The sequence below is a fragment of the Lytechinus pictus genome, chromosome 7 (assembly GCF_037042905.1).
Source record: "Lytechinus pictus isolate F3 Inbred chromosome 7, Lp3.0, whole genome shotgun sequence".
Lineage (NCBI taxonomy): Eukaryota > Metazoa > Echinodermata > Echinoidea > Temnopleuroida > Toxopneustidae > Lytechinus > Lytechinus pictus.
The window spans coordinates 48,222,721-48,237,551 of record NC_087251.1 but is presented as its reverse complement, the minus strand read 5'-3'; the positions used below and the strand labels follow the sequence as shown (position 1 = coordinate 48,237,551).

General features: G+C 36.3%; 1 protein-coding gene across 1 annotated transcript; it reads right to left on the bottom strand.

The window, feature by feature from the left end:
* Positions 1-664: 664 nt before the first annotated feature.
* On the bottom strand, positions 665-14,620 carry LOC129264282 (DNA-dependent metalloprotease SPRTN-like). Its single transcript, XM_054902132.2, has 8 exons — positions 14,226-14,620; positions 10,433-10,573; positions 9,548-9,737; positions 8,336-8,444; positions 6,877-6,921; positions 5,764-5,838; positions 4,965-5,229; positions 665-4,311 (listed from the first exon to the last, which is right to left on the bottom strand). Exons 2-8 carry the CDS (start codon positions 10,506-10,508, stop codon positions 2,909-2,911), a joined length of 2,163 nt encoding a protein of 720 aa, XP_054758107.2. The 5' UTR covers positions 10,509-10,573; positions 14,226-14,620; the 3' UTR covers positions 665-2,908.
* Positions 14,621-14,831: the final 211 nt, after the last annotated feature.

Genomic DNA, 14,831 nt, shown 5'->3' with positions numbered 1-14,831 from the left:
GTAAATATACAGTACTTTTGTAAGATTTGAATGTTAGCGGATGTATCAAATATCTTGATACACACATCTACTTTGCCATGCTTTTGTCATTTATATGCTAGTAAAGAATGAAACCCTGATCGGTTTGGAGATGGTTTCGAATGTAGTATAGAGTACCGAGGTTATGACGTCACAAAAAACTTTTTGTTTGCATTTCAGCATTTTTTATACCATATTTTGGTAGTGCATTATGAAAAAATCCCCACTACCAAGATATGACATCACGAATACATAATTAGCCCAATTGATGTCAATGTATTATTGGCCTACTAACTTTTAGAACCAATATGACTTCAATGGGGCTAATTATGTATTCATGATGTCATATCTTGGGGCCCCATGGACCAATTCTCACCAAATTTTGGTAGTGGGGTTTTTTCATCATGCTCTACCAAAGTATGATATATAAAGGGCTGAAATGCAAAAGTGAAAATTGATGACATCACACTTTGGTACTCTATAAGGTTGTGTGTAACTTTACAAACGGCTTTATAAATGACTCCCGGACCTGTCACTTGTCTCTACCTTATCAATTTGGACATTCTACCTCAAATCTATATTTCAAGACATTGCATTCTTTGCAGAGAAGTTTGCAGGTGAAAAAATCTAAATCTAAAACTCAGTGTTGAGACAGTAAACAAATGACTGATTTATTCTTCTATATAAAATATATTCATCTGTGACATGATATCATAAGCATTGTAATCAATTACGATATATAAAGATTAAAAGTTCAACGTGTAATCTTACAAAAGCATAATTATTTCTCATGTCGAACATAAGTCATAATATGCATCAACCACATACATGTAATTTATTTGATTTGTATGGCACAGTAAAATTTAGAGCCGGGTCTTTCCTACAGCCTGCAAAGCACATTTCATTGCTAATCTCAATGTTTCTTCATAAACAAGATAGCCGCATAATGCCTTTATTATAATAATAAGAATAGCACGATTTCTATAGCACTTTTTGCCTCAGAATTCACAGTTAAGTTAACCTCGGCTTTGGCTCGAGCTACCACTTTCTTATCAGTGCTGAACGCATTCAAGCAATCAATCCTACCAGGTATCCATATACCACACTTGGATCAATTGCAGCACACTGTGGATCGGTTTCTTGCTGAGGGTTATTATTTTAGGCCATGGCTGGGATTTGAACCCATGAGCCTCTGTTTCAAAGTCTAGAGACAAATCTATTAAAGCATGATTTCTGACAGTCTTCACCACATATATCTCTGCGGCCCATTTAGTTGATATATAATAAAACACGAGAATTAGCAATAAAAAGATGAATACACGATTTCTGCAGGAAAGATGCAGCTTCTTTTTTGTAAGGTGCTCAATAACCTGGTACAAGAAATGTTACATCCAAATATGGCAAGGTCATTGCTAGATTAATACTGATCATATTATGTCTCATAACATAAGGGATTACAGTACTAACTTAATGAATTGTAATATGCTAATAAGGTTCTGTTAACATCTACAAAAATCAACCAACGCATTAATTTTGCATCTGGCCAATCCCACATAAAAAAAAAAATAATTACCTAACTTCATATTTGATAAAAGTAAAAACAATCGACTTCGTGGATGAAATGAAGCCCATTTTTCCCAAATTTCAAACCTCTTTAGATGTATTTAAAGAAACATTCAAAAACTTACCTGTATTCAATGTAGATATATTATGTTCTATTTTAGCATAATCTGACGTTATATTCATTTCTGCTACATGTTTGCTATGATAAAGTTTTCTATGTAAATCGAATAATTCAACAAAAGAAAAGAGAAACAATCGAAAGCTTGCAAAAATGATTAAATAAGAAGAAAGTTATGAGTACTTGTATTTCAAAACTGATTAGGTACATGGGAAGAATGTAAACATGATGAGTTGGCTCACTAATACAGCCACTTGAGGCAAATGCCAATATTATCGCTTTGGTTACTTTGGTAAGATATAAAAAATTAGTTTTCCTTTTTAGCAAATGAGTAGCCAGAAAGTTAGATAGAAGGAAATAAAGTTGGACAGTTTTTCCTCCTCAAGATAAAAATATCCTCCAAAGAGGCAAAAATATGAAGAGCCTAATAACTGACTATACTATACATGGGCATGGTATGGAAAGATAAAGAAAATCCTAGTAATAAATTCACATATGAACTCTCTCCTCCAACAAGATATACATGTACTGAATAAGTGAAAATGTAAGTAAGCCAGGCATCAGTTTCCCTATCTAATGTCACAGCAACCAGTAAAAATTGTTTCCATTCAATTAAAGATAAAAATTCACCAGAAACCATGAGTTAACTATGTCAGATGATCCACACCCATATCTACAGACTCAAAACAGGTGATTTGCAATATCATATTTGCTTGTAACACATGAAATATATATCATTGTACAATGGTTGTGTAAAATTTTGCTATACAATTAATAATAATTAATTTTAAGATTAGAATTGCCGAGTATACATGTACATGTAGTATCATATTATTAATTCTTTTTAGTGTGAAGAATAATCTACTCAAGGGAAGAGTATTCAGATACAATCAATTCTTTGAATATCTATATCTATATATTTTTCTGATTCTGTAAAACTTTAGTGAAGATTTGAAACGACAGCTCACAGGTAGCACTAAATCTTTAACCAGAAAAATTGTTGTACAGTTATCAGTCCATTGCATTTGCATATGCTCATACAGTGTTTATGCATTTAGGATTGGGATATGAAAACCTGATTCAAAAACATTTAGTCTGATATTTCATAATGATGATGGGTAGAAAAGGGAACGAGTGAGGGTAAAAGGTCATAATCTAAGGTACATCTATCAAGGTACAATCAGAATACACTTTGATGGTTGAATGATTTCAAGAAAATAATGCATCACAGTTGAACGTGAGACACGTATCCAGATGAGAGTTGATCTTTCTCTCCTCTATCTGGAGGTTACACACAGGACAAGGCACTTTCTTTGGTCCCACCTCCTCAACTAATCCCACATCATCCTCTGCAGTCAGGTTGATGACCGCCCCTTCCACAGTTACCGTCGATGCCTTCCTGTCGCTCTCTCGGGCAGCTGTCTGCCAGGGATGCTCACAAAATGATGACTGTGGAGGGGTTTGGCCAATATTGCTTCCGCGAAGTGATTTTCCTTTTGATTTTCCATACAGAGGTGGCGTTACTCGTCCAAATCGCCTGTTCCCAGTTACTTGGTAGCCAGAACTTCCGGAGGATAGATGGCTAAGGTCTTTCCATATCCCATTTGTGATTCCTGAACCTATTGGCTGAGCAATAACATCATCATCATCATCACTGTCTCCTTGGATATAGATACCCCCTCTGTCATTGTGGAGTGAAGGACTGTTTTCTTTGTTGGAACCACTATTTGTTCTTAAAGACACCCCATCCTCAACAAGAATTGCATCACTGTCGTCATCATAACTATTTCCATGAGAAACTCTGGGACATTTGGAAGACCTATTCATTGCTTCGTCATCATCAGAATCACTATCAAACATGGCTTGCAAATCCGCAAGTCTTGCCCTTTTCTTCCTCTTTCCCTCACTTGATCCTCCACCTATCCTATCCCGTGTCCTTACTACCTGAACACTGTTGATGGGAGTCCTTCCTCTATCACCTTTCTTGGCTGATGATATTGCTTCTTTGCCCAAGAATTCAGAAGTATTGTTCTGTTCCCCACCATGTCGTCTGATATCTGACCCAACTAGACTTTTGCTGGAAGACAAAGAATCCCCCAAATTCTTTGAAGAATGAACGCCTTCTTTCCTCCCCACTGCAGATACGACTGGTATAAACTTTCCAGTTCTATTTGGAATGGATCCTTTGCCCTTCATAGTTTGACCAGAATTGCATGTTTTCCCTTCGGCTGTGCCAGCATCATCAGAATCACTCACGACACGACCACTGGCCGTTGCAACAACAGGTGTGAATCTAGGCTTCTTTTGAAAACCAACGACAGCTGAAGAATTGTTTGGATGTGATGGAGGACCAGAGCTGCTGGATGAAGACTTGGTTGTGTTGGCAGGATCATCTGACCACTTCTTGGTGAAGAATGATGATATATCTTTACTCTCTGATGATTTCTTTCGCTCTTTAGGCTGTTCTACACGTTTATCACTCACAGAAGAACCGGATGTAGAGCTGGATGATGAGTTGTTTGAAGATGAAGTTGTAGGATTTCCCAGGGAATGCCCTTTTCCAGAGAAAGGGATGAAATTCCTGATGTCTTTCGTTTTGATCCCTTGCTGATCTACGTCACACAAAAACAAAAAAAAGACGTCTGAAATAGGCCTTGGACATATCTTATTTTATATCTCTATATTTTGTATGGTTATACCATTATGATAAATATTTATGTCTGTGCATTCAAGACAATATTTTACAGAAAAGGTATTACTAGTGCAACTTCAAAGAAGCTAGTGCTGTAATCTTGCGTAAATGTTTCCATATGCTGTTATTAAAGTACAAGTAGTATTAGGGTTTTTCATTTCATTTTTCATACTACACATTGGAATGCAACATCTAAAAAGTAACTCCATGTAAGGAATTGTACATAATTGTACAACTATGTTAATTTAAATTCTTCTACGATTGTTAAATATTGCAATTGTGTTTTACCATAACGTGAAGTCACACTGAATTGAACAGAAGAACTTTGGGTTATAGTTACTTTCTTTCTTTTCCCAGCATCAACGTGACTTTCCTCATCCTAACACTTGTATTTGTTCTTTATATGTTTCGTGATTATGGAGAAAATAAGAATTGAAAAAAAAAATACCTGTAAAAGCAGCACATATTTCTTGCTTCTGCGAATATATGTAAGTGAGACAAAAATGCAAGGATCCTATGACATACATGAATCGGAACTTTCCCTGAAACCGAACTTTCCTTTGATCATCATACCTTTATTAGTGGTCACCTCACTGCTCTCTCCGTGATCCTTCTTTCCCCCTTTCTTCTGCCCATACCCCTCAGGTTCCTTGACCTTGGTGAAAGTTCCCCCACAGGAGCGCTGGTGTTCACCCCACCAAGTGTCCCTCGGAGAGGGCGCCCTGTTCATCGATCGCTTAACATAGCCAAAGTAAGGTTTCCGTTGCCGGCAAGGACCGTCGCAGCGCCACCAGTGTTGGCGATAGGAATCCACCTCATCGTGGAAAGTGTGGTAGATCTGTAGGAAGGTGTCACCAAAGTTCAAACAACTATCTAATTTTAAACCGCAGTTCTCCGACATGATTTTGCAAACATGTACATCCATTTTCGTAATGATAAGCATCGTCTCTGTTTCTTAAAAATTATTTTGGATATTATAAACATATGAAATAATCTTTAGTTTTTAAGGGGCTATCATTTCCATATAGGAGCTATTGCTGAATTTGAGCGCTACTTCATTCATTTGAATGGCTAGTTTGTTTGCATAAGAAGTAAATATATGGTTAATGCAAATATCATCATTCTGCCATATGAAGAAAATTGATTGTCTATTTTTTTTTTGTGGCAGATCATAAGTCGACTCTGGAAAAGGTCATCACCCCAAGCACTCCATTTAGGGAATTCTAGGAGTGATGAGGGCAAAATCGCCTGTCATTCTCATGTATTTTCCTAGCTGGATATCATCTTGGAACATTCTTTTTTCCCCATAAATTACCTCTCAAACTTAAAATCAGATACAATTTGTGATCTGTTATAAAAGAGGTCTACTCACACTTATATGGGTACCAGTAGCTGCATTGATTCTATTCATGTGCTTGCAGAATTCAGGCCCGTGACCATCATGGTCCTAAGGAGGAAAGGAGACACAAATTCATTGTTAATTTCCAATGGATTTGTGTTGTTATAGTAATATACTGTAAACAAACGAAAAAAAATTCACCCAACACGAAGTTGTCCTTGATATTGATTGCTCCATCAACATTATCGTCATCTCTCTTTGAGCATTCTCATCACCAAAATTATTACCTGTATCATCACTGCCATCAACATCATCACCATATAAACTTACTCCATCTTCATCACCAACATTGACACCACTACTGTTTCATCACATTCATCATAATCATCACGCCAAACTACCAACATTTTCATTAGATTTTCCATCATCATTACAAACACAATTATGGTCAAAATTATCTGTCCTTTATTCATTCCAAAAACATGAATTCATTTATGGTCAACATAGCTTAGAGTCGTAGACCCATTCTCGTCTAATTTCTTGAACTGGTTTCCCTTGAACTAGTTTTCAAAAACAGTTTAGAGGATCACTTTGCTAGCATTCTCATCTCAATCTCCTGAACTGGGGGTTGTTTCACAAAGATTTATTAAAGTATGACTTAAGTGTCTAATTGCGTGCTGTATAAAAGGCATAACCGCATTCGTCAGATCAGGCAAAGAGGACACGCACTACTGCGTATTGATCAATTAGACTGTGCGTTGCACTTCAGATACACTTCAGACTTTAAGTCATACTTAAATCTTTGTGAAACACCCCCAGGTTTGAAAACCACTTCACATAAAGTGGTCTTGGGAATGCTCTCAGCAGGGTCACATGTTACACATGAAATTTGAAACCGCAGCGTATGCATTCTACATACAGTGTGTACTGAGTAGCGGGCCATACATGCACACACTCTCTTAATTCAGTGCGAAGTTTAAAGAGTCAAAGCTGTCTTGAAAACCACATCTTTAGGTGGTATTCCAAACTGATTTGGAAGACTACTTAAGATGGCTTCGAGCGTTCCCATTACAAGTTATACTGGTTTCTACTAAACTAGTTTAAGAAAGTACTGGGTCTTAGTACGTAATTTTTTTTTTCACTCACCTTGTTGTTCTGTGTAACAAACAGATAGGCATGGATCATTTCATGCTAGGGAAAGAAATTGAAATTGATGTTCATTGGGTTTACTATAAAGGCTCAAAATATGTTAATTAAATCTTATGCAGTGATTTTCTTTATATCTTATAACATTAAACAAACAATTAAACCTTAAAGGGGAATCCAGCCTTGCCCATGAAATGTTGAGTTGGGAAGGAGAAAAATAAATTAAACAGAATGGCGAAAGTTTGAAAGAAATCGAACAAGCAATATAAAAGTTATAGCTGCTTTAAAATTGAGATCACTAATACTATGTAGATTTCAAATTGGCAACTGGGTAAGTAAATTATGACAAAGGGCAAGGACAACTTTCCCATAGGCCATGTACTTTATTATCAGGGATTTGTGGTTTTCTCCTAAGTACCAATTCCCCTGGGGCAGTAATCTAAATTATAACCCAGGTAGTATATCGTTTTATGTCCTCATAAAAGAAAAATATAATTTGAAATAAAACTTTTGGGAAAAATGATATTTTAGCCATAATATGTATTGGAGTACATGGAAGAGTAGTCCTTGCCTTACATCACTATGACATCCCATATGCGGCCAATTTGAAGTCTCCATGGGTATAGTGATTACCAATATTTACAACTTTTAAAAATTCATAACTTTCTTGTTCTTTGTCCAATATTGTTCAAACTTTCACCTATCAACTTGTCTGATTTTTCTTTTCCTTATAAAAACAAGTTTTTATTTGGGTTGGATTCCCCTTTAATAGCATAAGGAAAATGCAAACACATCTGAAATATCTAGAAGAATAACACATGATGAGGATCTCTAATAAACCACAAATTTGTCACTCTCCACCCGGGTGTTAAATGGGTACCCAGTAGGATGTGAGAGTCAATGTAATTAGATTGGCATGTGTGCACCCATAAACAGTTGCCTGGCCAGGATACTCCCCAGGGAGTGGAGATGGTGCTCTTTATGTGTGGCACAGTGATGGATCCTATGACCGGGGTAATAATCATTACAATGTAAAGCACTTAGAAACCAAAGTATGAAGCGTTATATAAATGTAACTAATATCATAAAATAATCTATATATTTGATATTTGGTCTGCTAAAAACCATAAGATGGGTTCATTGGAACTAAAGCCTTGTAAACAATATGGTTGAAAATACATTGGGGTAACTCAGTAAAATATGTAAGATTGTAAGAGATAAGAAGCAGTTTCACTGTATTTTTTTAATGCTGATGATCTGTACCAAATTCATGTAGGCTTCACTGCAGAATACCCTCATATTTTTTTAAGAAAGATTGCATTTATGTACACAATATTTTTAAAGTGGAATGTCTAGTCTACTGTGAAAGATTATTTGGCAATTGTTCATCAAGAAGTATTATTTGTTTTAATGGTACTGTATACTAAATAGCAATTTTTTTTTTTTAACATCATCTTACCAGCAGAGTTTCAACAAGATCTTTTCTTGGTCTGAGTTTCAGCAAAGGCAGGCTGAGACGAACAGAACACAGACCACCATATCCTTCATAACAGCAAACTCCAGCACATCTGTGGTAAACGATAGAGAAACATAATCTTGAACAATCTATATTCTTTAAAACAGTATTTTGATTTGTTGGCTACTGCCTTGTAACTTATTTATATGGCAACAGCCAATGTTTTGTAATTCAGGTACATAATCGAAGAAGTGCATTCAATCAAGTAAGAGTTATTTAAAGACTAATGACTGGTTGAATCCGATGACTGGGGTAATATTATATCTCTAAAGTGCTTAGACACGTTGTTCTGATGTATCAAGCGCTATATAAAAGTGGATTATTATTATCATTAATATTAAAGAAAAAGAAAATGCACTTGACTCTAAGATCTATTAAAACGCCCCCATGGGCCATTTCACAACTTTTGGTGAAATATATCCAGCTGAGAAAGGCTGGTTTTAAGCGTTATTGGAAGAGCAGGCCTTAATTTTTAATACAATGGTGCAACGCCTCTTTTCCAGAGGGGAAATTTTTACACTACAGCACAAATTGGAGAAAAAAAAGGCATAAAAGTATTGAAGGCCAATTACAGGGGCACCAAGAACAGTCAACAGAGCATACACAGCCATGGCCTTTGATTGCATTGGATTAATTAAAAGGGGAAGTTCACCAAGAAAAAAGTTTATTGCATAATAGCAGAAAAAACAATTAAAAATATTTTTGAATGTTTGGGGAAAATCAGTTGGTTTAAAAAAATTATTTGAATTTTAAATTATTTATTTTTGACGTCATATGCAAGCAGCTTCACCATATATTGTGAAGTAGTACTACAATCGATAAAATGTAATTTTCTCAAAAAATTGAAAATGGGTTTATTGTACCTTCAGTATATCAACAGAAAAAATATTTCACACCCATAGCTGAGAGAAAGACCCTTTTACTCATCATGAACCATCAAAAGGTTGAATTTATGCATTATATATTACATAATATATGGGGCAGCTGCTTGTATATGACATTACAAATCAAAAATTCTAATAATTTTTTTAATATCTCATTTATTTTCTTCAAACCTTCACCAATATCTGTCATTATTATTTCTGGTATTTTTTACGACAAAGTTTTCTTCAGGGTGAACCTCACAGTCATTCGGGCGCTGGAAGAGTAACTCACAATGTCATCCTAGGACTCCATCTGACCTCTACACCAGCCAGCCGACCCCAGAAAAACTGATCATTGAACTGAAGGAAGAGGGCTCTCACATCTGGGTTCGGGTCAATAAGCTCCCATCTCTCGTCTACAATGCCAATGGGTTTGGTTCCCGAGGAGCGTCTATCGTTTGTTGATGCTGGCTCAATAACAGCTGTAAAGGGTAACATATCTATCATGATAAAATCCTCACATCCTAAGTTTTGCTCTTTCAATTGAAGAGCCATTGGCCGGTATTCTGAGGTCAGGTTTAACTCAGAGTTAGACTACGGTCTAACGGTGCTAAAATTATGGGGAGCCAAATATTGCATATCTCTTATGTTTACTATTTTGTTTCCTTTTTGCTGACATAATGAAGAAAAACAGTTGTTATCATTCCCAGACAATTACAAACAATTTGGTCATGGTGTCATATGAGTTGATAAACCCGGGTTCAGAATAAGGGCCAATGAGAAGAAATGTTTATGCGATCATGTTTTAATGATTTGTTATGGTCTGATGGTAATGTTATCAAAATGTTGAAAGCAAGATCATTTTCCAAATTCACCATAGGCATAGCCTATCACTTAGATTGGATGTGATGTAAGAATTGATAATAAAACATGTGAATATTTAAGACAATTTCATTTTTTATAGCCCTTCTTTTTATCCCCCCCCCCCCTTTCAAGTATCTCTTTCTCTCTCTCGACCCCTCATTTTCTCTCCTCCTCTTTCCTCTGTCTCTCTCTCTAATTCCCATTACACTCTCACTCTCTAATTTCCAAATTTTATTTAAACACACACACTCATATTTTGGGGGGGGGGGAATGCTTTAAAAAAAAACCAAGACTTAGCACTGCAGATTCTCACCTATCTCTGTAGCAGTTTCACTATCAAATTGGAACTGCAGCAGACGAGCCAACTCGGCATCTGATGTAGCATCCATGCTGCTATGTGGTTTTAGACGACCTCACCATGAAATCCACGAACTTATTCATTTCAGAGAAAAATCTGTTGTTGGAAAAAGGAAAAGGAAATGAAAGTCGCAAAGACTTCAAGTTAGTTGTCGACTGTCAAACTTATTAGAAAATTTATTTATTTTGGCAAGTGATGCAGAACAATTGCAACATCAGTCAGAGCCCACAGGTCCCTATGGGCTATACTAATAAGCAAATACTATTGGAAAGAACCCTCTCAAGACTGAATCATCCTTCCTACAACGTACAAAATCTTGTAAATTGCAAGACTTTCTTTAAGAATTTAACCACTTTATTCTCAAGACAAATTAAACATTGTTGCACCAATAGAATTGGAGTCTTGAGTAGGGGAGATCAGGGTTAGTTGGAACGCGGGGTAAGTTGAAACATTGTAATTTTCTTTAACGCCTGTAAAATAAATTTATGCAATACTGCCCTCAATTTATTGCCATTAATAAAACATTTTCAATCTATGAATTTTTCTTCAAAACGGCACTTCGTAATGCCGCTACGTACGTGTACGTCATATCAGAGCGGGTTCAAGGGTCAAACCTATTGTATTGCAGTGTTAACAATATGGATACATGACATCGTTCTGGTAAGAAAACTCTTATTTTTCTTATTTTTTGGGGAGGAAACTATCATGCATTCAATTCAATTCAAAAATGGTTTATTAAAAATACTTTCTTTGCGGCAAAAGCCGAATTGCGAAAGTTTACATTTCAAACAAAATCATTAATAACAAGGTAAAAATAACTTATAGTACTACAAACAAATTTCAATATAGACATATATGTAACAAAGTATATCATAAATAAATTTAAATCGATACTCACTGATCAATAAAAAAAGAAGAAAAATATTCAAAATACATGTAAATATGAGTGGATACAGGAAATGAATTGGAAAGCAGAAAGGAATAAAAATAGTGGGAGAGAAGAGAGGCAGAGAGGGAGAGAGAAGAGAAGTCATTGATGGTGGAAGGGAAACAGAGAGAAAAGGGCGAAGAAGCAATTAGGTCACATTTTTTCATACATACTGCAATAATACATATTTTGGCAATTTTTGTGATTTCAATTAAAATATTAAGTTTACGACTAGATACCAGTGAATAATTGCTTATATGAAAGAAAAATATTTTGATTAACAAAGTAAAATGAAATGAAATGAAACTTGAGTTTGCCAACATAAAGAGAACTCAACATTAGAAGTATTATGTAATCTGCATTTTAAAAACAACAATCTTTTAATGATATCACATTTAAAGAGTCCAATGAATGATGAGTTCTTGCATGCATGTACCACCTTTATACGCATTAAGTGTATAAAGGTGTGCAATTTAATAAAATTTTGGTCTATATATTGACCACTAGTTGAAAGGAATTCCCTTCTGGACTATTATCTTCTCCACAGTGGCATAAATGTAGGCTGCCTTGTCTAGGCTCCGTGAGCAAATGACAATATCAAAATAATTTAAAAATATGATCACGAAGTCCTCTAACACTAACAGTTAGGGCTAGGCTAGTTTTAGCCCATGTACAGAAGTATAGTCATGATAGAATTACTGTGAGTTATAAAAGAGAACGAGTATTTTTGAGCAACATTGTTGTCTCCAAAATACTCGGTATGTGTGGGCCTATGGCATCCCGTCCCAGGCTTCATGGAGAGTAACTTCCCTTCAATACAGGAAAGTGTAAAGTACTTCACTATGGCAGAAAGAACCTGCACTATGACTCTAAGTTAAGTTTGGATGGCCCTACCATTGAAGTGAGCCACAGTGAAAAGGACTTGGGAGTCATTTTCGACGATCAGCTAAGTTTTTCTCAGCACATACATCAGATAGAAAAGGCAGGAAATAAGAAGATGGGGATCATCAAGAGATCTTTCTCATTCCTTGAACCTAAGAGCTTCAAGCTACTTTATAAGTCCTTACTTTCGACCTGATTTGGCATCCATGTTTAAAGAAGGATCAGGCAAAACTCGAGAGTCCACAGAAGAGCTACAAAAGCAGTTCCGAGTCTACAGGTCAAAAGTTACCCGCAAAGGTTGGCTCAGTTAAAGTTACCATCATTATCCTACCGACGTCACAGAGCAGAACTTGTCCAAGTGTTCCGAATAATTAAAGGGACCGATGATCTTGAGACTTCGAAATTCTTCAAATTTAATGAAGACTCCAGAACTAGAGGACATATATATAAGATAGAGAAACCCAGAGCAAATACTCGAAAAAGACAAAATTCTTTCTCACATCGAGTAGTATCTGAGTGGAATAACTTGCCAAATCAAGTAGTGAAGAGCACTTCCATAAACTCTTTCAAGTCAAATCTAGAGAAAAGTTGGGAGCTCAAAAAGGAAAAGTTTAACCCTGACCAATCTTTTACTTGCCCATGCTCTCATACCTTTACCTGCTGAAACCACACATCGCCATATAACCAGTACCAGTCTATCTTCCACTTTACTGACTTCAAGAAATTGGGAGAGGGGCAAACAAGTTGGCGCTAATGCAGTTTTGCACCGGCCGAATACCAGCATACCTCATCACCAATACTTGTTCCCGAATGTCAGGACAAGTCTCTCAGTCACATTTTGAGGTCAATATACCCACCTCTTTTCCAAATATCGCGATCGGGGACGGCTGTATTTCAGCTTTGATCTCGATGTCGTTGTACGAATCCTCAGACATCACTTCGTGGATCATGCGAACATGTGGCGAACAAACTGCCAGCATGCTGCAGGCGAATCTTTTGGTCGCATAACTTCAGTCCATATCAACATTACGGCGCACGGCGAATCCAAGCGATCCGCGAAGTGATGTCTGAGGATTCGAAGTTTTTCGAACGACATCAAGATCAAAGCTGAAATACAGCCGTTCCCGGTCGCGATATTTAGAAAAGAGGTGGGTATATAGACCTCGAAATGTGACTGAGAGACTTGTCATGACATTTGGGAACAAGTATTGGTGATGAGGTATGCTGGTAATCGGCCGGTGCGAAACTGCATTAGCGCCAACAAGTTTTATAGGTAAAACTTTACGCCCACAAAAAGGTATGAATACAAGCCTACATACAGTATAACACTAACAGTAGAAATACTTTTACTCTCCAGAAGCCTCCAGGCTCCAGGCTACAGAAGAGAGGGGATGAAATCTTCGATTTTTTCAAGAAAAGAACTGGTGATGCCGGTGAGTACCGTACCGATTTTACAATTACATTATACAATTCGTAAATGAATATAAAATTAAAAATTAAAATAAAATTAATAATCATAAAATTCATAGTTAACTGTTACTTGTTACTAAAAATGTTAGACCTAAATTTAGGCCGTAATTTAAGGAATTGGCTGGAAATTAAAGCCAAACCCACACCCGTTTGGAGTCGCCTTTTTTAAACACGCCTATGATTGAATAGGCGTGTTGCCTTGAGTTGAGTGATTGAATTTAAACGTGAAACTATAGCCTTATAGGCCTAACAAAAATAAATGATTTTACTAGGTCGGACGAACATATCGATTTTGACATGGAATTCGGCATGTGGGACCGAAGAATTCAGAAAACGTCCCGAACAAACAAGCCAAGGCCGGGAAGTTTTACTACTAAATACTAGGCTTAGTCTTTGATGGATTAGTCGAGTAAAATTGTGTTATTCGTCCTAAATTGATAATAGTAATAGTATTCAGTATATACTTACTGAGGGTACTGACAGTTTTTTAGTGATGATGTACAAATGTAATTTTCGTGTAGGTCCAAGTCCGAGTAGTCGGATTATCGGCATCGGTTATTAAGATTAATCTGGCGTCGCGTCGTATAGGCGCGGCGAGCGGATAACTGATTTACAATAATGTTCAAATTAAGGACGTTCCACAGTTAAAATGAAATCCATGTCATTTTCACCAAACTTTGCACATAGATACTTTAGAACCTGAATATTCGAAATATCCAAAAATTAACATAGGTCCATGTGCTTGATTTTTTGCTATGGAGCTTCGAAGTTCACCCGAATGAATGTTCTTACGGATTGCGCATTCAAAAGAATTTGGCATTTTTAGACCTCACAAGATCAATGAGTTTAAACCTCTATTACTCAGTCAAAATACATGAAAAAGTCATCAAATTTCGCAAGAGAGTTAATAAGTGTATCGTTAGAATGGAGAATCTATTTATAGTGCTATTTGTTTGCAATTTTAAGTCTAACAGCACTGTCAGTTCTTAAAAATGGCGTAAAACATAACAAAAACCCAATCTCAAAAAAGTGAAATTTTAATAACAAACTACAAAAGTACAATAAATGCTGCAC

Bases quoted from the DNA above. Each gene is read 5' to 3' on its own strand.
- LOC129264282 (XM_054902132.2), bottom strand. From the start codon at position 10,508: ATGGATGCTACATCAGATGCCGAGTTGGCTCGTCTGCTGCAGTTCCAA. The intron at 8,445-9,547 runs GTGAGTTACTCT...CGTTTACCACAG, and splicing joins TGGAGTCCTAGGATGACATT to ATGTGCTGGAGTTTGCTGTT. The intron at 5,839-6,876 runs GTGAGTGAAAAA...TTTCCTCCTTAG, and splicing joins TTGTTACACAGAACAACAAG to GACCATGATGGTCACGGGCC.